We start from the raw sequence: 23574 nt of genomic DNA on the forward strand, positions 1-23574 counted from the left end.
CAGGTAAAGCTGCTCAAGTGCCATGACCAAAAAACAGTGGATTGGAAGGATACAAAGAGACATGGTCTCAATGTCATCCTTTGGGTGATGGGGGGGGGGGGGGGGACAAATGCTTTGCTTTTACTTACCCCCCTCCACTTTCAAATCTCTGATTTTCCCAGAAGACTGGATGGGTCGACTGGGGGTCAGTTTTCTCACCTTTCCGGTGAGAGGTGCCCAGGAGCTGCGGGTGCAAGGATTCTCCTGGTCGTGTCCAGGAGCAGGGTACAATGCTTGGCGATGGAGAAATGCAGAAAGCACTGATGCAGAAGTCTTCAGGACATGTCAGAAGAAAGGGAAGGCGATTTCCGCACACAGGCGCCGGCAGTTGTCCTTTCAGTCACGTTTGAAGAAGACCTTACAGAGCAGGTTCCCTTTAAGCTGCAAAGCTGAAATTCACCAGGAAGGCGATTTACACCACAGGCGAGCAACCACAAAGTGGCGGCTGCAAACACGGGTGGTCCAGAGACACTTACGAAGGCTCAGGATGGATGGATCCTCAAGAACACGTCGAGACGGGTTGGACCCACCAGTCGAGGGCTTGAAGCACTGCTCAGGGTCTTCCCAGATCAGGTAGTCCAATAGGGCTTCACCGGGCCAGACGCAGATCTTCAGTCAGCTGCTCTTCTACACAGGATTCTTGGCTCCAACGCTGATCTGAAGAAACTGAGTCCTTTTATCAACATTCTAGCCTGGAAGCAGGTCCAGGCGCACCAATGAAAGGATCTGCACCATTCAAACAGCCAGCCGTGGTCCAATCAGGGACCACTGTGGGTTTCACCCAGGGATTTCCCGTGCAAGTGTATGACCATATATGGGATTTCATGACCTGGCAAGGCAGGAAGGCCAAACAACGAGATGCCCCAAGAACAAGCGAAAATCTCATGTCGGGATCATTAGAGCACTAGTCATGCTTAGTAGCCGTAAATGGTAAACGCAAAGGTGCACACTAGAGATAACTGAAAAATTGCCAAAATATAATTTCTGCCACCAGCTTGTCTTTAAGCACATATAAAATAACCAAAAATCCCAAGTGTAAAAGACTATGGTGATACAAAAGTTTCCCCATTGCACTGCATTGTAGTATGTTGTGTGCAATGTTAAAAAGTTACAAAGTGTAAAAGTCAAAAGGGAAACAGAGTTTCCCAGTACTGATAGTCTGAAAGACTGATCAGTTTCTCCATAACAAAATGAGCAAAAGGCCAAAATAGGTTCAAAAACAAAAGCACAAAGTTTGGGGGGTTCATAGAACTATTGAGGGAAAGTTGCCAAAAGAGAAATCTGGAGAGCAGTACTAGGCCTACCTAAATCTACTGCCGTTGCAGCAATAAGACGAGAACTAGGTCTACTTTCCCTAGAGGCAGTGGTGGCCCAGAGTACCATCCAACTCTTCAGAAAAATCCAGAATCCTGAGAGCCTAGAAATAGAACACATGATTGCTGTGGAAATCGCAAAAGGAAGCAACAAATTCCTAAACGACTGGGTCCTTACACAAAAGCTCTTACTGCAAGAGATCTTGTTCTGAAGAAGAACTAATTCAAAGTCCACTAAGAATAAAATCGAAAATGGAATGGCTAGACTGGATAAAAACAAATGAGAAAGCAGTTTCGAACAAACTACTAGTCCATCTGCCACCGGTCTACAACAAACCTAAAGAGCCTATGAGGTACTGCACAAAATACCCAAGTAAACCTTTAATAAAAACCTTATTGAAAGCCCGTCTAAACCTGCTACCTACTCAAGAAATCTTAGCAATTCGAACAACGTCCGATCAAAAAGCATGCAGACTCTGCAAGGATCCTCAATCTACAGAATCAATAAGGCACCTCTTGATGATTTGTCCGACAATAGACCAAGAAAGAAAAGCTTTCCTCGGCCACCTGTAAACTCTTACGTCGACGACGAAAACACTTGGTGGAAGCGCCTCATCACAGGAGCCCAAACTAGATGGCTAATAGCAGCGACCAAACTTCTAAACATCGCCTTGGAGAAGGCCACTCAACCTCAACCGGACTAGCCTTTCTAGTTAGAAGATGAAGATATTGGGTCTCCTTCTGAAGTCTATTCACATGCAGAACTTTTCTTTCTTGGTCCATGCAGAGAACGCAGAGTCAAAACACTAATATACTTACCAACAGGATCAAAACGTCTTTGTAAAAATCTAAATAGATTAAATGCAAATAAAAAAAATAAATCTTTTCTAACAGGCGCATATATGGGAAACCCTATTCCTACACTCAGTTCTTTCCGTTGTTTGGAAGTTGAGCAGGTCGTATTACCTGCTGGACAATTCTGGTCTCAAAAAACCTTGGTAGCCAATTCTGAGAACCAGCCTGGCCATTCTGGTTGGACTAGTGTCTTTTGCCTGTGCTCCAGTTTGTATTTATGGGTGCTGGTGGTCCGGGGCTACGCTAATGTTGGGACTGTCAAGATTCGGGGCTAGCTAGCCTTTTGGTTTTAGCCCCTGAGCTTCTATCCAGGACTACAACCAAAAGACCCGGGGATATAGCCCCCTCCCAGCAATGCCTCTTAGCCAGGCCCTCCATCCGGCGAGCATTTTCTGGGCTGGTTTATTTCAGTTTACCCCCAGGTTCTTCAGCCTTGGGTTTGGAAGCTGCCACCACCTGGAAGGGGTGTTGGGACCCCGACATTCCACAAAATCTGCTTTTCGGAGCCTTCCTTGTTCACCATCACTGTTGTTCTGCTGTAAGCACTGTTTTTGTAGGTGTGCCATCCACGTTTGCCAGTTTAGCCGCTGGGGTCTGCTGTGTGCAGCTTAATCCTTCCTCATGGTGCCATCTCTGTTGCTGGTTCACTTCTAGATGGTGGTGCCCACTCGTGTGTGCAAGAGACAATTTTTCTTCTTCAGGGTCATCGTTGACTTAGGGTTCACTGGCTGGGGGACCGGATTCTTCATTTCGTCCTGTAAAAAGAAGCATTTACTTACTGGGTTGTTCTGCTTTCCTGAAACAGTGTTTTCAGTAACCAACACTATAATTACTTATCTCTGGGCACTGGGTTGGATGGTTGTTCAGGATACTCCTGCTCAGGGTTCCTTTGGGTCCATTGTAGTCAGGTTTGCAGGTTCCCTTCAACCACATTTCCCAATTGGTTTACATTGGGGGATGAATTCTACTCTGCTTCTCTGCTCCTGTGGCTGCAGGGTCTTGAATCCTCCACTGGATCTATTCTCCGGGGTTTCTACTAGTATCCCCTGGGGCGGATTGCTTTCTTCTGGGTACCTGTAGAAGGGAACTGGGTTGTATCTGGCATTTCACCATAACTGCAGGTCACCCTACATACATTGACCTGTTGTTTCCTATGGGGTGCTTTTCTCAAGACTGAAACTCACACAAGTGACATTGCAAGGTACTTACATGGACTGCAGCATTTTTCTAGGGTCTCCAGAGTTCCCCACTGTTTAGACACAATTTCTACTTTCGGGAATTATTTGGCCACTCAACCTTTGGCCTTTTTCCCTTCATTGTTTTGTAAGTTCCCCTGTCATTTTTACCCTATTTAGGTTATATGGCATCTAGTCCCAGGGGTGCCCTACATGCACACCATGTTTGCCCCAGGGTGAGAATATCACTGCACACTGTTTTTAAGGAGTATGTTTGTGGCGCTGTACTTTAGTTTTTACTTCACCAGTGGTGCAAGACATTTTGCTCCACTGGTAGCCAAATGCATATTTTTGGTAGCCATTGGGGTACCAATGTGTCTTTATAAATCCTGCTCTCTGCCATTTTGTATTTTAGAGCTTCATTGTTCAGGCCAACTAGGAGTTCAAAATGGCCGTCCTACCCGCGTGGGCTCATTGTGAGCCCACAGAGCAGCCTCCATATTGGTTCTTACTGGTTTAGATGAGCCTATGTCACTGAGCTATCCCTCACCTCGTGTGGGGGTGGTCTAGGCTGACTATCAGTCCTACTGACCAACCAGAATGGTTGGCCATCTGACTCTTTGCCCTCAGCCACCACTAATGATTTGTGGGCTGGCATTTGGCCAGCCCCTTTTTGCAGTGGTACTTACGGCCCTGCCTGGTCCGTGCCTCCATCTCTGGCTGCTTAGTCGTGCTACTTAGAGAAAGTAGGATTGCTGGCCTGCTGAAGAAGTTTTCCTGCCATTTGTTTACCCTGGCCATATTGGGTGGGTATAGTGGTTTCAGCATACATTTGTATGAGTTTTCTGCTCTTGTACATCCAGTCCTGGTTTCCTGAGTTCTCCTTCTTTCTTCCTCACCTGCTTGGTTGAGCCTTCGATGCTGTAACCCTTTTCTGGACCGCTTAACGGTGCTTAGTGCCGTTTACTGCCAGGATCTTCCGCCGGCACCAACACCCAACCATGATCTGCTCCTTTGGACATTAGAAGGTATCTCCAGCCATTATCGCCATCCTGGGATCGCTTTCTGCTGGTCTGCCATTCTTTTTTAACCACCAAGCTGCTGAAATCCTTCTTCACAGGCTCCATTGCCTTTCCTGATGTCTTCCTCACCAGATTCCTCATTCCTGGCTTGAAGGTCATCATCACGGGGGGCTGTTTGTTCTTTTTGGTCACTAGGGTCTTCGCTGGCTAAGGGTTAAAATCCCTAGGCAACGGATCCTGTAAACCGCACTTAGGAAGAAGCATGTATGTACCCGGGTTGCTGCTGCATCGACTATTGGTTCATTGTTCAGGCTGTGGATATTGTGTTTGGCGTCTCCTCTGGTCGTACCTGGGGTTATTTACCACAGATCCCTCACCTGCGGGGTAAACCAGACTTACCCCTGTACAAGATGATGACCCATTGACATGGTCTATATGCTGGTTGCCTTAGTGCACTCCCCTTTTGATTCTGTAAATTAAATAGATTATGAAAAGGTAGTGGGGTGCCGAGGAGAAAACCAACCCTGACACTGGGTTGTACAATTATACCTCAAACAGATGTCCACAAACTTGTGGGTCTCTCCCGTCCCCTGCACACCGAATATGTATTGTATACACAATCAATTGGTAATTATCTTGATATAGTGGGTTTAGAGTTCAATAATAATAGAATTTAGTAATAATACGATAATTCATACACAAGTTCACTTGTAAACAAGTAATATTGTATTAAAAAAGTGTAATCAAGGACTTTATAACTTTTATATTTTCATCAGTGCATTGAACAATTTGTTATGGTGAACATTAAACATAAGATTTCAATTCTTTCAATTTTTCTAACACTCGAATAGACAATTTCAAGTCTTGGATAGCATGTACTTTTGCATTCAATAATGACTCTACAGAGCAATTTCTTATAGAATGTCCAATCCTTGGCTTGTGCCTCTGCGCATTTTGGGGTGTGTTTGTCTCCTTCTTCAGGAGTTGCCTACTCTCTTCTTTATTTCAGCTGTCCATTCTATAATAAGTCATCAGGATTTTAGTTATTCTTATCATAAATTCCATTCAACAATGGTAAAGTAATGCTGTCGTAATTCTCAATCTCATAATTACCTGCATTCTTTCTATTCAGGGTTATGTTCTTCTTAGTGAGCTGATAAATATATCCTCTAAAAATCAAAAAACATAAAATGTAACTGTACTCACTTTCAGATAAATTAAGTTAATATTAATCTAATAACGGGTTCTTGTTATTTAAAAATCCAAAGGTTGGTGGTTATTAATATCCTTAGATTACCTGTATGGTATTTCAATGGAGTTTTGAGTTTTCTATGCCTGTTTATTCATCTGTGCCTGTTAGTTCTTTGGTGGAATATGGCAAATTGTAGTGGTTCAGTCAAGATGCCGGTTGACCGCATCACTCCTTGTACTGTCTCTCTTTAGCCTCCTGTGGAGTTCATGAGGAAGCTATAGTTTAAAATGTTGTCTGGTTTCTACTGTATTTTGATGTAATCAATACTTCTTTTAAAAGTATGTCCCATTCATCCCTACAGAACTTTCTATTTATCTGTAGTCCAACCTAGAGAGAATTAGCGCTTGGGAGACAATAAGCTTCTGAGGGAAAGTGAGGACAGGGTGAGTACCTCTGAGGAGGTGTAGTAAGAAGTTAGATTTTTTATAGATGTCAGAGATGTGTGCAGAGAAGGCAAGTGTGGAGTCAAAGATGACACCAAGGTTCCTGGCCTCGCAAGTAGGGGTAGGAGGTGGGCCAAGGGAGGCTGGCCAGAGAGTGAGGGGAAAGGAAGGTGCAGGTGTACCAATGAGGAGGATCTCGGTCTTGTTGGCATTTAGGCAAAGGTCGTTGGCGGAACACCAATTTTGAATGGCGATTAGGCAATCAGAGATGAGGGAAGGAGAGGAGGTGGCTGAAGGAAGCCTGAAAATGAGTTGGGTGTCATCAGCATAGCACTGGAAATTAGAGCAGAACAAGAAAATGCAATAGGCGAGAGTTGCCAGGTTTTGGTTGAAAAGCCAGGGCGAGAGGTTAGACCCCTGGGGAACACCACAGGTAGAAAGGGAGATAGAAGATAGGAAAGACCCAAGTTGAACCCGGGAGGGTCGATCAGAGAGGAAAGAGGTCAGCCAGGCCAGAGCCTGATCAGTGATGCCCAGGTTGTCACAGAGACGGTTGAGCAGGGTGGTATGGTTGACCGGGCGAAAGCAGAGGAGAGATCAAGTAGGATAAGGACAGAGGGACCTTGGAGCCTTGGTAGAGTGGCAGAGAAGTCAGACTTATCATAAGAGGAAGATGTGAGCTGTAGGTAAGTACACTCTACCTGGTAAGTAAAGCAACTCAAAGAAATACTTAGTCAATAAATGTATAGTAAAATATAGATTATATACACCAAAATCACTTAAATACTCAGCACATTGCACCAAACACACTTAAGAACAATTTATAATACTTTAGGATATTTTGTAAAAGGCCACTGCTTAGATGGTAGTGCTCGCGGTTATAACTGGTAGAGATTTTGACAGTTCTATCGTATTATCGTTAATTACACGCACATGCGAAACATAGAATATGGTGAAGACTTCATTTACTCTGCAAGCACACTTAAGATAGTGACTTTTAGGAAGGAAAAGTGTTGGTTGGTGTAATACTAGCAAGGCTTAAGGTTCTGGATACAGATTTATTGCACAGGAGGCTTTTAAAGTCCAAAACGTAACCCTAGCTAAAAGGCAGTTAAGAGTGGCTCAAAATCTAGACAAACAGCAAAAAACCGAAAAACTCCTGTGGATATTTTCTAGTCTCTAAGATGCAAGAAGATACAACCAATGTTGGCGACCCTGTTAAAGGACTTGCTAAAGGGGCACAAGCAACAGCTTGGGTCAGAGCTACAAGAGGGTTGCCCTGGACAACTCGAATCGCGCTTTAATACTCTGCAGCGGCTTTTCGGATTAAGGTAAGCACTACCTACATTCCCCACTGTACCTTAGGTTTGAAGAAATGTTCATGGCTGGATTCTCCTCGACGTGGCAGCACTGGACACGACCTCTGGATTCCTTGGTCTGATGACAAAAGGCAGGGCAATAGACCGGATCTCTCAACAGCAGGCTCGAGGGAGGACTTCTGGCCCTGATTTCAGCAACTTCTCTGATCACTCAGATTTTGGCGTCTTTTCTGCAGCACCAACTAAGGACACGATTTGCCCGGTCAATCTTCTTTGATGCCTGGAGTCTGAACTGTGCTGAGGGGACTTGGATGAGTCGGATTGAGTCTCTGAGGTTCACCTGGAGCTCAGCAAAGATTTAGACGGATTTGGCCTTTCCAAGACGATGCACTTCAATATGGTCGGAGGTCTCCTAGTATTGGGGTTCCGCAGCTCTGGAAAGTCAAAGGAACTCGGGCGATGGCTCTGATAAAGTTAGTCTTGGGACCAGTTGTTCCCACCAGTCAAAGGGAAGGAGTTGTCTTCCTCAAAGTTCCTCTGTCGCATAGAAAACAGGATCAGGATAGCAGTGGTCGCTTCACAGTGTTGCAAAGGGTCAGCAGGCATCTCTCGTCATCTTCTTCGGTTACTTCAGTTTCCTGTGGTCGACTTGCTAAAATGTCACAGGAGCAGAGAGAAGGGGGATACCATCCCCCTGGCACTCCAAATAGGGTGATGTGTGTCAATCTCCCAGAATATAATGTTTTAGGAGAGATACTATGTATCTCTCTATCCTTAACAGTAGAAAGTAATTTATTTATTTTTATTTTTATTTTATTTATTTATTTATTTGCATTTGTTAAGCGCACTTGCAGCCCATGAGGCATTGAGGCGCTGTTACAGAGGAAACACAGATTTAAGATTACATTCGGGTGCAGGAGGCTCTTAGTTACAGGTTAGCAGGCATATAGGCAGAAACAGGTTGAAGTCATACAAAGAGTCTGGTTTTGATAGCCTTGCAAAAGGCTAGGTGTGACTCGATGAGTCTGAGGTGAGGTGGCAGGGCATTCCAGTGCGTGGCTGCTAGGGTGGGGAAACTGGAGCCACCAGCACGCACTTTCCGCGAGGTAGGCCTGACAATGGTGTTGGCGTAGAAAGATCTAAGCGGTCTTGTGGCGGAGTGCCTGGTGATTCTGTTCGTCAGGTAGGGGGGGGCAAGCTCGTGAATGCATTTGTGGGTGATGGCAAGAGTTTTAAAAACAATTCTTTCTTTAACAGGGAGCCAGTGCACTTGCCTTCTGATTTCGGAGATGTGGTCTCTCCTTGCGGTGCCGGTGGCTGCCCTTAGAGCATTGTTTTGGGCTAGCTGAAGTTTGGCGATGTTTTTGTTGGAAGTCCCGACGAGAAGGGCGCTACAGTAGTCAAGTCTTGATCCGATGATGGCCCTGGAAATCGTGAGGCTGCTTTGACGGGCCAGGAAAGGCCTGGTTGCGTTGATGACTTTGGTGTAGTAGGCTGAGGAGGCGGCGATGGCATTGACCTGTCTGTCCATCGACAGGTCGGAGTCAAGGTAGACTCCGAGTGTCTTAACATGGTTAGAGATTTTAATTGGAATATTATCAATGGTGAAAGAGGTGTACTGTTCTCCGAGCTTGCCGATGGTGAAAGGTGAGCCAATAAGGAGGAGTTCGGTTTTTTCACCATTGAGGCAAAGCCAATTCTCCGCCATCCAGGATTGGATGGTAGAGTAGATAGAGGAGAGGGTGTTAGAGTCCGCTAGGTAGTCGCCTGTGAGTGGGATGAGTACCTGCGTATCGTCCGCATAATTGGTGTATGAGATACCCAGTGAGTCCAAGATGCTGAACAGTGGCCTCGTGAAGAGGTTGTAGAGAGTAGGTGCGATACAGGAGCCCTGGGGGATACCGCAGGTGAGGAGGCTGGGGGTGGCAGCGGCAACTTCAGAAAAGACTTTCATGGCCCTTTCTTTGAGAAAGGAGGTGATCCATTGGCAGGCTTTAGGGGCGAAGTTGGCTTGTGTGGCTAGGTGGTGACACAGGGTATTGTGGTCGACCAGATCGAACGCAGCAGAGAGGTCAAGGAGCAGTAGAAGGGCCGGTTTGCCTGCGTCTCTGAGATCGTCCATTTGGTTTTTCAGGTCTAGGAGGGCCGTTTCAGTGCCATGGCGAGGGCGGAAGCCAGATTGTCGTAGACCGAGGAGGCGGTTGTCCTCTAGGAACTTCTGGACTTGCAGGTAAGCTGCTTTGTCCAAGATTTTGAGAAGGAACGGTACAGTCGTAATGGGCCTGTAGTTCCCCGGGACGGTTGGATCAAGATAAGGATAGTCAAATAATCTCAATGGAGTAACCCAAAGGGTTCCCAGCAACACTGCCCATAAGGTGCTGCAAAAGTAAAATACCTATGCCTTAAAGGTAGAGCCCATAAGAATGAATGAGCGAAACAGGCTCCAGTCATTCAGGATATAAAGAAAAAGGTCCAGCAGTCCAACACAAAGTGCTGGGGGTCTCACTGGGAGAGGGGATAAAGCATAACAATGCTAAATCTCCCTAACCGGTACAAATTGTTTTTTTTTCTTCTCCATGCAGATGCACCTCGATTTGAAAGCGCCTTCCTTACATAGGAAAATTCGGATGGGCACTTTATATAAGTTACTTTGCTTTGAAATGAATAAACTCTGATCCAGCTGTCTTACTCATTTTAACTCTAAATGCGAGAATGTCCTTGAGCAATTGAGTGTAACTAAATAGCTACTTGTACTAACACTGATGGAAGTAAAAAGGAAATCTTATGGGTAAAATTGGGTTAGAACCTGCAACCTACGAATATCCTATAAATTAGGCTACAACTTGACTCTTGAGAATCAACTACTATGGGGGTGTTCCTCCTTACATTACTAGAGCTCCAGGTGGGCGCGTACTCAATCTTCCTTCGATTCAGGCTGAAGAAATACTTATTATTAGAAAACTTTCAGTGGATAATGAATGTAGATGTCAGTCAGAGGTGGAATCCCTGCAATACACATTTATAACTTGTCAGGTCTTGCAACCTGACAGAATTAAGTTTTTCTCTAAATGTCTTCATGATGTAGCACAAGTGAACAGCTTCTCACTTAGCTCAAGGATATTTGATGGAAGCTCCATTTCACTTTTAATTGCGAATATCTCGTTTTTATCATTGTTTAATTTAATTGATGATTATTAACTGATGAATTTTTTTTATATGTATTTAAGGAATCATGAATTATTTAACATTGACAGTCAATTTTAATCGCAAATATAATTGTGGATTTGATAATTTTTTTCCTTTTTTTCATGTGTTAATATAAGGTTTAGTTTTTAAAACCAATACAATAAAATAAAAAATAAATTAAAAACGTATGTGGACCAATTGTACCTTTGTGTGCCGCTGCCCCTACCTGAGAGTTACGCTTTGTTGCCCTGTACACAATTGGTCCTGTTCCTCCATTCCCAGGGGTTCTGCCTGCAGACCCAGCATCCTGGAACCATTACCATGACCAGTGCCGACTCTGATGCTGTGATACCTCACTGTGCACTTGCATTGCATGCTAACTGCCTTTTCCACATTTTGGTGGTCCACGTGCCCAGAATACATAGCTGGACCCGTTCTACTATGTCTGGGGACTCCCAAGACACGCCTTTCTTTCGGTACTGGCCTTCAATGTGGTCTGCCTCTAGATCTCGGCTCCACATGCAATCTTTCTTGATTGCTTCATCAAGATCATCAAGTTTGATCCTTCTCATGATGGTGCCTGAAAATGACTTCCTCTGCTGTTTCTGCTGCTTCCTTACAAAGTTCATAGCTCTGACAACAGTTCTTACCTATAACCAGGTATTGCCTATTGTATTTGACCAACTGATTGCTATAGACAAAGCCTTTGAACTTTTCTAAACTCTTTAAATGTCCTGAACTGTTTACTAACATGTTAGGAACTATTCTCAATTTGCTTGTGTTGTGATTTGATGCCTCCTTGGAGTCATTCAGTTTTCATTGCTTTATTTCAGACATAAAGTCGGAGTCTGCTGCAGAGTCTTTTGGTCCAGTGACAGTGCAGGACTCTATTTGCTTTGCTGCAGTTTATCTGAAGAACTTTCCAGTCCTCTTTCTATTACCATTGAATTTGCTCTCAAAATACCCAGGAAGCCGCGGAGCGGCCGCGGAGTCTGCTGCAGAGTCTTTTGGTCCAGTGACAGTGCAGGACTCTATTTGCTTTGCTGCAGTTTACCTGAAGAACTTTCCAGTCCTCTTTCTATTACCATTGAATTTGCTCTCAAAATACCCAGGAAGCCGCGGAGCGGCCGCGGAGTCTGCTGCAGAGTCTTTTGCTCTTTAGGCTCTTACACTCTGCCTGCTCCGTGCCGCTGCCCCGCTCATCCGCCTAAGAAGACCGAGGGACTTCCAGGAAAGACTTCCCTGCCGACTGCCTAGGACTGCCTACGAACAGCACATCAACCAAACCGTCTTTGCGGTGAGCGACCCCCCCCTCCCCTCTACCTCCTTCCAGTGAGTGAGAGCAACCCCCCCCACCCCCCACCCGCCGCCCTTCCCTTCCCTTCAAATTTTGAACGGAACCAGTGTGCCCCTCCCGCGTTTTCGGTGCCAGGCCACCAGCTCTTACCGTGCTGAGAGGACCGCCTTGCGGCGTGTCCCCGGAGGCTCCCTCGGCTCCCTCGTCCACTCCCGTGCCTACCCGCTGCTGAGCCCGTCCGCGCATCTCCAAGCTACACGCTGCAGAGCCCCCCACGCAGACGCCCCGTGCGCGTCTGCTCTGGTAGTCTAAAACACTTGTATGTAACGCACAGCAACCGTAGTGGACAGAAAGTAATACCAAGCGCAGCTGACCGTATCTAAACCCCTGGAAAGACTCCAACGGCGTGAACACCAACCCCCCTCTGGAATCCTTTGTGGGTTAGACTCCTTCACTGCAACACTGTCAACATTGCAGACCCTGTGCTAAATCCCTCGTTAATCATTGACCGTAAGACTCCATATCCAAATTTTCCTTTGTGCCCATAGAAATAACACTGTATACTGCACCAAGAAAGATCCATTGCAATTTAGGCAGGAGATTACCGGGGTCTCCTGACCCTGCATCTTACCACTGTCACACCAAGAAACCCCGAAACCATTACAATAATACAGGGAGCTCTCCCCCCCTGACCCTCCCTAGCATCTAGGACTACACTGTGCTGTAAGAACAGTCCAAATATTGATAACACAGTAAACTGCAGAAGCCCACCACCCCACCCATGGGGTTTTGGGATGCCGAACTAAGCCTCACTTGAAATATACATAAGATAGGAGACTGCAGGAGCCCCCTGCTCTCTGATCCTATACAGCAACTGACATTTCCCCACCATGGTCAAACGAAAGCTCCTTCACTGAAAGAACACCACAACCAACCAAAACAAAAGAGACCAAAGAGATCTCCTTCATTTCAATCCTATCCAGAACATTGTGCTGCACCGCATTGCTCAAAGCGAAGATCCCAAACAACCGAATCACAGGAGACTGGAGGGGCTTGCTCCCCTTTGATCCTGTCCCAGGTGCTCCAACAAGTACCGGCCAATGTGAACACCTGAAACAACTGGAACACAGGAGACTGCAGGGGCTTGTTCCCCTTTGATCCTGATCAGAACACTGTTCCACCGTACTGGCCAATGCGAACATTTGAAACAACCGGAATACAGGAGACAGCAGGGGCTTGCTCCCCTTTGATCCTGATCAGAACATTCTGCTTCACCACACTGGCCAACACGAACACCTGAAACAACTGGAATACAGGAGACTGCAGGGGCTTGTTCCCCTTTGATCCTGTCCTTGATCCTACGCCAAGAAATTGCAAAACTTCCACAACACAGGAAACCGCAGGGGCCCCACCCCCATTGTGCAGCACTGTAACACCAAAAGTGCCGACTTTGATCTTGAACCTACTCGAACACAGGAGATTACAGGGACCTGCACAGCTCCGATCCTACCCAAGACGCTGCAAAACCCCTAGAGATATCAAGAATCCATATGTCTGCCTCATCGCAAAAAAGACAGACAGTACGGCCAAACACAAGGCTCAGAGGAAAGCTTCATCTAGACGCCTCACAAACAACAATGGAACAAGCATTACAAAAGAAGAACTCAAACAAACATCCTTCTGAAAATCGATTCCCCCAAAGCAATCCTGAAACACCGACACCAGATCTTGAAACAATCAAACAATTAGAAGATTTGGAACAAAACACTGCAGGAAATCTAGGTGAACCCTCACCCCAACCGGAACCTGCACAAACCATATGTCCAACTGAAATAAATCAAGAGAAACAAACGATCCAAGACCAACAGATCCCAATCAGCTGGGACCCAACTGAAAATCAACAAATCACAGAAAAAAACGACCAAACCAACCAACCACTGAAGTGCAGGCTGAAGAAAACGAGAACGGCCAAGCCAACATACAACTGGAAATGCAACACGATTTGATGGGCTCAACCAAACGGAGTGAGATAGCTACAGAATTCCAGCCCAAAACACCAATGAACATCGCTCATAATCTGACCAGAGAAAGTCAATTAAACATAACTCAAATATCGATGAACACCCAACACCAAACAGAAAATGAGGAATTATCTAAACAACTAACCCAAACGAAAACCCCGGGACCGCTGATGGCTGGGATGACCAAAAAAGAAAAAGCAAAACAGGCAAAATTACAGTGGCTACAAACCCATGCTTTGCAAAAACTACTAAAATAACCTCTCAACCCTGCCTTGAATACAGTATCAGGCAAAGCAGCCCGTCTATCCCTAGACATCACTGAGATAGAATCAATCATGAAGAGTGCAGAAAGAAGAAAAGAAATTTTCGGCGATCCAACACAAACAGCAACCTTGCCCTGCACTTCGACGCCACTACCAAACAAACCGAACCAGCGGAACTGCGAACCTCACGAAAAACAAAGATCCCATAAAGAATCACCACATCATCCACTTCTCAAAATAAAAAGGAACAAAAACGAACGCAATTCGAGTATGATGTTGAAGAATCTTTTCATACGCCAGCGCAAGGAAATGATACAAATCACCCAACCACAATAACTGGCGAAAGAGAAAGACACTCTCCACAGAATGACTACAACGAAAATCAGAGACTCCCAACGACAATACTAGAACTGCTAAATATGCTACTAGCAGTGGTCTCCCAATCCATGGTACCCTTCCTCAAACTACATGAAGCAATAAAAGACAATATACGAGATCAAGCCACTCTGTTGGCAATGATTCATACCAAACAAATACACACAGAAGATTTCATAAACACAATAGGAAAATGCCTAGATTCTGAAGCAGAACAATCGCGAATTTGGCAACAAAGACGTTTTGAGATAGCATAAAACGACAAAGAAAAGATTCAGCTTTCCAAAGAACTCATGACCTTGCTCAAAAATCAACAGCAACAAATCCTCACATTTCAGAATATAGAAAAAGAAAACATACCAGCCTGTATGATACCAGAAAAACTGAACCTTCACCAACACAGATCAACACCAGATGAACCTTCAACATCCTCACCGACTCAAAAAACAAACCCATTGAACGCATGCAAAGTGAAATTAAAACCGACAAACAACCTCATAACTACAACTGGCAATGACACCTTCGGGATCTTTGGCCCGACGAAGAAAACTGACAAAGAACCAACAAGGAAACCCACTAAACAAACCCAAAAGCAAACGGGTTCACAAGCCTTTCTCCAAAACTTGTCAATACCAAAGCTGGTCCCGGAAAAAACAGCCAAAAACTCAACTACAGAAAAAACATCAAAAAAATCAACCCAAGAAAACTACATTGAAACAACCGGAATCACCAATACAAAATCAAAGCAAAAAACCACCAGTTGCAACTGCGACAACATATAAGGAACGAAACTTGGAAATAGATGACCTACTCAACCTAACGACGCACGAGGAGCCATCCACACAAGAAAAACTGAACACGAAAAAAGAACTGAACTACCTAAGTCTAATAGTCATTGATGAATATCAACCAAGCTACTCTGCCAGTCACGTGATCTCGGGCGAAGAAATCTCTGATAGATCACTGAGCAATTCAACGTATATCCCAATCCACCAGTCAGCATATGACGAAATCTCCTCAACCTCCTTAGTCAATGAAACAAGACGTAGCACCGAAACCATCCATTCAACAACAAATTCAACGCAAGAAAATTCAGGAACCCAACACCCGAGAGTGCACACAGATCTACCGCAGCCAATATTCCTGAACCCTTTTCAGTCAACAGAGAATTACACGGTGCAAATAGAAAATATCACCAACAGATCGACCAAACTGGTTCTAAACAGAGCAAACATCTTAATATTGTTTCAAGCAATTCCAAACTTGAATCAACTTTGCTCCAGAGATATCGACCTACTCACCTTTACCGATGAGAACTCCAACGACAAAAGATCGCTGAAATTATACAACAAAACAACCATGGACCAAATCTTAAGAGCAAGAGATGCACTACACAAACTTGGTTTTAGCTGCACGTCCAACAACCAAACAAAAAACTGAGAAAATGACCTTGCAACAATGCGCGACTACTTTGAGAAGACCACGGACTACACCTCCAAACGAGAACAAATTGAGGCAACACGCAACGATGACGATCGCCAATTTGGACGCCAACAGACCCGGGAGAACGGTACAACCAAACAAGATGAAACAAGATGAAACAAGGTTGAGCTAGAACAACGACCGTCCGATCAGACGGGAGTATCGATCAGTAGACAGCCTAACTTACTCAGACGACACTGAACTGAGTAACATCTCATAACCACCAACCGACACAATAAACACCTGGTCCCTGTGCTCATGGAACACACGGGGAAACTCCCACTTGTTCAACGACTCATCACCAGAATTTGACTCATAACCGATCATCTGTTTCCAAGAAACTTGGCTCTCCAACACTCCATACGGATTTCTAGCCTTTCTCAACCCAGCTCCACCAAGAATCAAAAGGTAGACCAACTTCAGGTCTCCTAACATTAATCAAGATCGACCTCACATGGTCTATATTGGAAACCACAAACATCAACCCGTGGATACAAAACACAATCATATAAATAACAAGAAGAAGAAGTCCGGATTCCGACCTGTCTACAACTCACCACGAAAGGAAAATTTCAATAATTAACTTGTACTGGAACCCAGCAGCAATTACCAACGAAGCTTTCTTGGACGTTGTCTTCATAACAATTGACAACCTCTCCTGCAAATATCCAGGAATCCAATTCATAATATGCGGAGACCTAAATCTCCACTTATGGCAAAGGGACGGACAATTTATTCCCGATAGAAACCTAACAATCTGTGCAAAAGAATTGACAAAAGAAATTAACATACGCAATCTTCTACTGATCGATTATCCCACAGATGACACAAATAGACCTCTACCTACCTGGTCCCGAGGCAAAACATCTGTCATAATCAACAATATCTATCTTTCGAAAAATCTGAGAGCCACAGCACAAACAGCAAACATAATGACAACGACAAGAAGCGACCATAATCAAATAGTCGTACATGGACAAGACATCCTGCACCGATCACAGCCAAATCGACCTACCCCGCTCGAAGTCTGCAAAGCTGGGAAAAAACTATGCATACCCCAACAAGCAATAACCTCACTTACAAGCCAATTCATACAAACCACATTACCTGAAGACCAGAAATTAAACTACCAATGGCTACTACAACCCTTTTACAAGCCAACCATACAACAAACCTCACAACCTCATCGGCACTCCTACAATAAGAAGGTTACCGAAAAGGAAAAGGGCACTGAGGAAAACTGTGCGACAACTGAAGAAAGCAAAAGACAACAAATCGCTCACCAAAATAAAAGCGGCAAAACAAAACTACAACAATTGGATCAAAACGCATCGCATGATGATACTTCAAGCAGACGCAGAAGCAATCTTAGAAACCTACAAAACACACAACCTCCGTGACCTATGGAACCTGCTGAACAACAACTCAGCACATCAACACAAACTGATAGGAAATGTGACAGAACAACAATGGATCGAACATTACACCAATATATACAAAGCCCGTCCATCAGAAATTGAAGTCAAAACAGAGTCAGGACATAAAATGGACAGTAATCTTCAACTATCAAGACATCTCTGAAATGATACAAAAACTCAACATCTCCCATGCCCCAGGTTCTGACGGGACATCGAATGCAATGTTAAAAAAAGATCCACAATCACGGGCCAACCTAATGAGGAACATCATGACACTCATAAACAAGCTCAACCGGATAACAACATCATGGAAAACTGCCACCATCGTACCCATACACAAACAAGAACCGAGAGATGATCTGACAAACCTTCGCCCAATTGCACTACTCGACCCCCCAGGAAAGCTGTTTGCGTCGATCCTACTAAAAAAACTCAATCAGTGGGCAACCAAGACACATCGCTTCTCTGCAAGACAAACTGGCTTTACCTCAAATGTCAGGACAAACATCAACTTACTCCTGCTAAACCTGATAAAACACAAAGCAATATACAACAAAACAAAAATCTACACAGCTTTCATAGACTTACACATGGCATTTGATGGGATATCTCGGCAAAAACTCTGGAACAAACTTGAAAAATGGAAATGCCCAAATGACATCTTGGGGCCAATTAGACAACTCTATTCAAATACATCTATAACAATATGACTCACACGAGAAGGCCACACAACTCCGAAAATATCAACTGAAAATGGACTCAAACAAGGATGCCCCCTCGCAGCAACACTCTACAACCTTTTCACTGCAGACATCGAGATTCACCTACAACCTGACCTCCTCAACCCGCCCAAGATTAATTCAACACCGGTCAAAATCACGACATATGCGGATGACATCATTCTCCTGGATAAAACACCTTCAAGTCTGCAAAACAGTCTCAGTCAACTAAGCAACTACATGACCCTTAACGAACTCACCATCAACACAAAGAAGACAAAAATCATGCAACTGACCAAATCGATCAAGACCAACGAGAAGCAATTAAAAATCTATCTTAATCACAATCAGCTTGAAGAAGTAACAACATTCAAACACCTGGGAATCCACATAAATCAATCCAAATCCCAAAAAGAGTGGACCTTGAAACTAGAAGAAAGGATCCAATCTCCAGCTAGACAGAGCTGCGTGATCCAGCGAAAGTTTGGGAAATTTCTTTTAAACCCATAACCACATTTTACAAACAAAAGGTGATTCCAACAATAGCCTATGGAACAGAAGCTATGATAAACACAATGGACTACGACTGGACAAAACTAGAAGCTTCCTTCTGGCGTAAGATCCTGCAGTTGCCACCCTCTTTCCCCATGCCCAGGATCAGGCACGAAGTAGCAGTACAGTCCATTAGCTCAATCATCCTATGGAAACAACTAGATCTATACCGCAAACTCCTCCCCGATGAAAAACCACCGGCAATTCAAATACTCAAGACCCATGACGAAGCAATGAACAATATAATACTTGCCAAATGGAAAAACAATCTCGAGCAACATATGAAAACAGAAGAAATTTCCCACCAGATGCTCACGTTACGCCCACAACATGCCAAACCCAAAACAAAAATAATGAAAAACGACTGGATAAAAACCCTGGAAGAGAAAACAAAACACACCCTCAATCTACAATGCAAGATCAGATCAATCAATGAACTACCAACCTACCTGACCATCTTCCCCGACGCCAAAACGCGAGCAATATACTTGAAAATTCGTATGAACACAATACCAACCCGCTTCTATCTTGCCAAAACCAGACAAATTCCTGCAACTGAACACTTCTGCCGCTTTTGCTCCAATACTCAACAACCCGAAATGCTCTTCCACCTACTAATGGAAGGTAACAAACTTTCTGAACAAAGAACCAGAATTGGCGCCTACTACAGGATTGGGGAACAGACGATGGAGACAGAAGAGAGATGGACAATGATGCTTAACGGCAGAACGCACAAACTCATTTTCACAATATGCCAATTTCTACAAGAAATTCTCAATGTTGACAAACCTGTAATGAGTTAAAACTATACCTTGGAAAACTGGAGACAAATGAAAAGTTTAAACAATGTAACTATAACATTTAAAAACATTTCTTTTTTAAAAAGTACTTATAATGTTATGGTAAACTTAATTGTCATGCACAATTTATGTTAAAGATGTTTTGAGCAATATATAGCATGGACTTTGTTGTGTGGTTGTGTGTGGGTACACTGTACCCATCACCATCCTGCGCCCCACTTAAGAGTGAAACCTTGCCTGCTCTGCCTGGCTACAACATGGACAATCATGTTAACCTAAGGGGAGCCATGCTAACCAGCAACAGGTTCATCTTCTTAAGCCCTTACCAGAGAACCTTTGGAAAATCCTCCTGCCATATTGGAAACAGTGTGGGGATGCCCGGTGTAAGACCCATCGATACTATGACAATGTCACCAGCCCTAATCTAGGGGACATCTAGTTGAGTGACCAAGGGGGCAAGTTACTTCCCCAAACTAGTGGACAATGGTATGGGGGTGCGGGGGAGGTTCCCATGGTCATCCCCACTTTGTAACTGCCACAGAACATTCACATGCAGTGGAAAATTACTATTCATCAGGAGAGCTGCGTTCTTACGCGGAGCACTGCAGCCTATATCAGGCTCAATGAGAAGTAGGCAGCAGATAGGGAATCCATGGACACACATGTGCAGGTCCGCATTGACACTAAACCAAGGTGGTGGATCAACTTTTTAAAGCTGCGGTCCAGCTTCTCCAGTGGGATCTCATCACACACTACAAGCGCAACTAGAATCATTTACCTACCAGAAAATTAGTTCTCTGACAAACTGAGGTTTTCTATTGCTGGGGCCTTGACCAAATTAAAGGCTGTGAAAAATTGAGAGCTTTGTGAGGAAATGGAACCCGGGGTACTGTGGAAAAATCTGGATTGAGTAAAGCTGCCCTTCATTTCCAAGACAGTATCCCTACTGAGGAAGAGGAGTCTGATCAAAACTCTTCTACCTTTACATCTTCTATCACTCTGTTCCTAGAAGCAGAGTCCCTCATATTTAAGGCACTGGCGTTGGAGCTGAAGAGGGCCCAACAGAGAAGGGCAGGAACATAGAAATGAGGCTAAACTGGCAGATAATCAAAAGGCGCAAGCACACCAGCTGGAGTTTTGATAAATTGGACAGAGACACTGTTAAGGAAACTGTTTCCAATCATTTCAGGATAGATCGTATGTCACGGCAACCCTTGTTAAATCCTCCAAAAGCCCTTGGGTTCCCCTGGTGCCCAGAGAGCCTACTATGGGGGTAATGCAGAATAGGATATGGTTCTACAGGGAAAGGGATCCATAGAATGACACTTTCCATATGTCCCTGCGTTCCCTCCCTTCTAGGCTTCCCACCTTAAGCTTGGAAGTCCTGTGGGAATTCCTGGGTTGGGGCATGGCTATTTATGCCCCACCCAACAGCAGCCTGTGCCAATCATCTTGCTGAACCATACCTGGGAGGATCTGGACCTCGGTTTTCACCGCAGCCGTTTTTACCCTGTCTGGACAGCTGTGGAGAAAGGAAACACAGAAGACAAAATCAGCACAAGAACCACTACTGCACAACTTGCTTGTCTTGATGTTTAGCACCTACCTTTTATTCCAGCCTATTGCATCCAGCGTTCCGACTGCAGCGACTGCACCTGAAGGGGCACACAAGACAACATGAAGGTGAGGAAACTACAGAGCATTTAGACGAACCATGAAGAGATTTTTTTTCAGCGGCACATCACAAGCACCTATCGAATTAGAGACAATATCTTTGGACACTGGCGTTGCACCAAATTAGAGGAGTCAAGCTACCGCTTCTGACTGGCCTTAAATTGAATACTAATCGTGAAGTGGAGCAACTGCCATGGCCTACATAGCCCCTCTTCCTGGGGGAATACTCTGTAAGTGCAGGTTGCAGAAGAGTAAGGGCGAGCAGCCTGGATCCTACAGCATCCGTTACCAAGTACATTCATACTCCTAAGGTGGACTGTAGAAGTGAGTGGGAGGGATTCAGAACTGGTTACTCAACAGCCGCTCTTTTTGATTCCGAGCCAGTGGAACCCAGGCAAATCACGAGATTATCACCCAAGACCCCAATCTTCCAGGAAAGAAGCCTTCTTTACCCAACAGCTCCTTGCCCTCAGGGAACACCCCAAGGCTGTATTCATTTCCAGCCAATTGAGGGTTCTATGTTCATTCCTTGACAGTCTTTTTTTCTATGGGAGTTTTTTTCTTGAAAAATCTAATTGAAATGTTTTATTTTTGGGGGTTCCACCAAACCCCCTTCCCTATTCATTTTACACTATTCCCTACCCCTTGTATATCCTTGCCCACACCCCCATATATTTATGAGATTTTTCAAGAAATAAAAACAACAAAGAAACCATCAGAAAAATGACTGTCAATGTGGGAGGGGCAGGTACAGTTGCTGGGGGGAAACTCTGTGACGCCCATGGAAATGGCCAAGCCTGGTAGGTCATTACAGGAGGACTGGCCCACGTCATATCATTTTACGAGGTAGCATGGAGTTTTCTTCAGCAGAGGATGAACTAAGTGTACTCCAAGAGTTAAGAAATCAGCTCAAGGCGAGCAGATCGGAGACTAATGCCCCCTGGCAGGATGTAGTGCCTAATAGGGACACCATTAATGCTGTGGTTGCACATGTCAATGCTTTAAAAGCTAGACTGACTTCTTGAACCTTTCTCTAGCTACTGCATCTCAGTAGCCGGTTGGGGGTGGGGCCTATCCTACATGATGGGCCAATGCAGATGTAACTCTAATTCCTGTATCGCTATCACAATGCCTTTTTACGCATGAAAATCTTGTAAATACGATAGCTTTATTATTTCCTGTGTACATTTACACACAAGTTTAGAGCAGAGGGAAGTGCAAAGGTCAGGGTACTTGACAGGAACCAGAACGCTTCTTTTGATTTTTATCTACATGGATGTAACTGCAGGCCATGGAGAAAAGCTTCTAAAACAACGTATTTCTCTGAAGCCTTTCAAAAAAAGCAACTGCACACTGTGATAAAAGGAATGGTTTCTTTCCATTCAGCTTCTGCTGTGTTGATGTTCATGGAGCAAACAGAAACACCATGAATATTTATTTTCCTAGCATTTTAGGATTGTATAATTAATAAGATGGAAAAAAGTTGCAATTGAGAATTAATCTTTTGTAGCAAATTGTTTTTCCCCCCAGTGAAAGCAAACCAGAATTGCACAAGTGTATTTTTCAGAATTCCTGTGCTGTGTGCATAATCATGCAGAGGCAGATCATGTTTACACTTATAATTTAATTTGCACTCTAATAAAAGTGTACAATGATGAGTATGCACGGTCTAGTTTACATCCATTCAACCTTTCGGTCAATGGGGTACATTACTATAAATGGTCAGTGGCAGCAGAGTCTTTGCTCAAGGGTGAGTGATTGGTAGAATGACAATCACAGGTGTTCTCAAATATTCAAGACTACAACTAAAACATCCAAAACCTGACTCTCCAGGAAGTGCGAGCACTGTTCAAAAACAAACAAATGAAATTTATATTTGTAATTGAAATAGAAACTCTGCGAAACCTGTCCCTGTGATAATCCAGATAGGTATTTAACGTTTTGTAGCGCTTCATGCACGATTCGTCCAACATCTAGGCACTGTGATTATTATACCCCAGTCAATACTCAGTTTACTAACCTCTGAAGGATGTTAGCCAATAAGATAGCTCAGCTGGTTGAGCACTCAATGCTGTGATCTGTAGTTTGCAGGTTTGAATCCCGGCAAGGACATCTCAGCCTTTCATCCTTTCAAGGTCGATCTATGAGTACAGACTTCGGCTTGGTGATAATTATGTTAAATATGTTCTATGTACAGCACTTTGCCAAAATCGCTATATAAATAACCATTTGACCATGAGATTAGATAGAGACTTTAGCATGGAGTCCTTGCCTCTCTGCACTGTTGTATCATACCATTAGTTAGGCATAGCTCCACGAAATGAGGACTTTCATTAAACATCAAGACAATTCTGCTATCGAAACCTCAAAACAGACAATACAATTCAGGTTTGCTTTAATATGTAATTGGGTAGGTTTTTGTGTTTTCA

At 44.3% G+C, this 23574-nt stretch overlaps 1 protein-coding gene across 4 annotated transcripts in view; it reads right to left on the reverse strand.

Moving 5' to 3' along the window:
- Positions 1-23574, reverse strand: part of LOC138452994 (zinc finger protein 793-like) — a 404979-nt gene that overhangs the window by 5516 nt on the left and 375889 nt on the right. For 3 of the 4 annotated variants that reach the window (XM_069605395.1, XM_069605396.1, XM_069605394.1), the window contains 2 exons: positions 21078-21126; positions 20938-20993 (listed from right to left, as the gene is read on the reverse strand). In XM_069605395.1, coding sequence (XP_069461496.1) covers positions 20938-20993; positions 21078-21126 — 105 coding nt within the window. Of the gene's footprint in view, positions 1-5517; positions 5574-5701; positions 5852-20937; positions 20994-21077; positions 21127-23574 lie in introns of all 4 variants that reach the window. The other variant, XR_011260346.1, reaches the window with a different exon arrangement.

Source organism: Ambystoma mexicanum, chromosome 4p (genome assembly GCF_040938575.1).
Source record: "Ambystoma mexicanum isolate Mex_15411 chromosome 4p, UKY_AmexF1_1, whole genome shotgun sequence".
NCBI lineage: Eukaryota > Metazoa > Chordata > Amphibia > Caudata > Ambystomatidae > Ambystoma > Ambystoma mexicanum.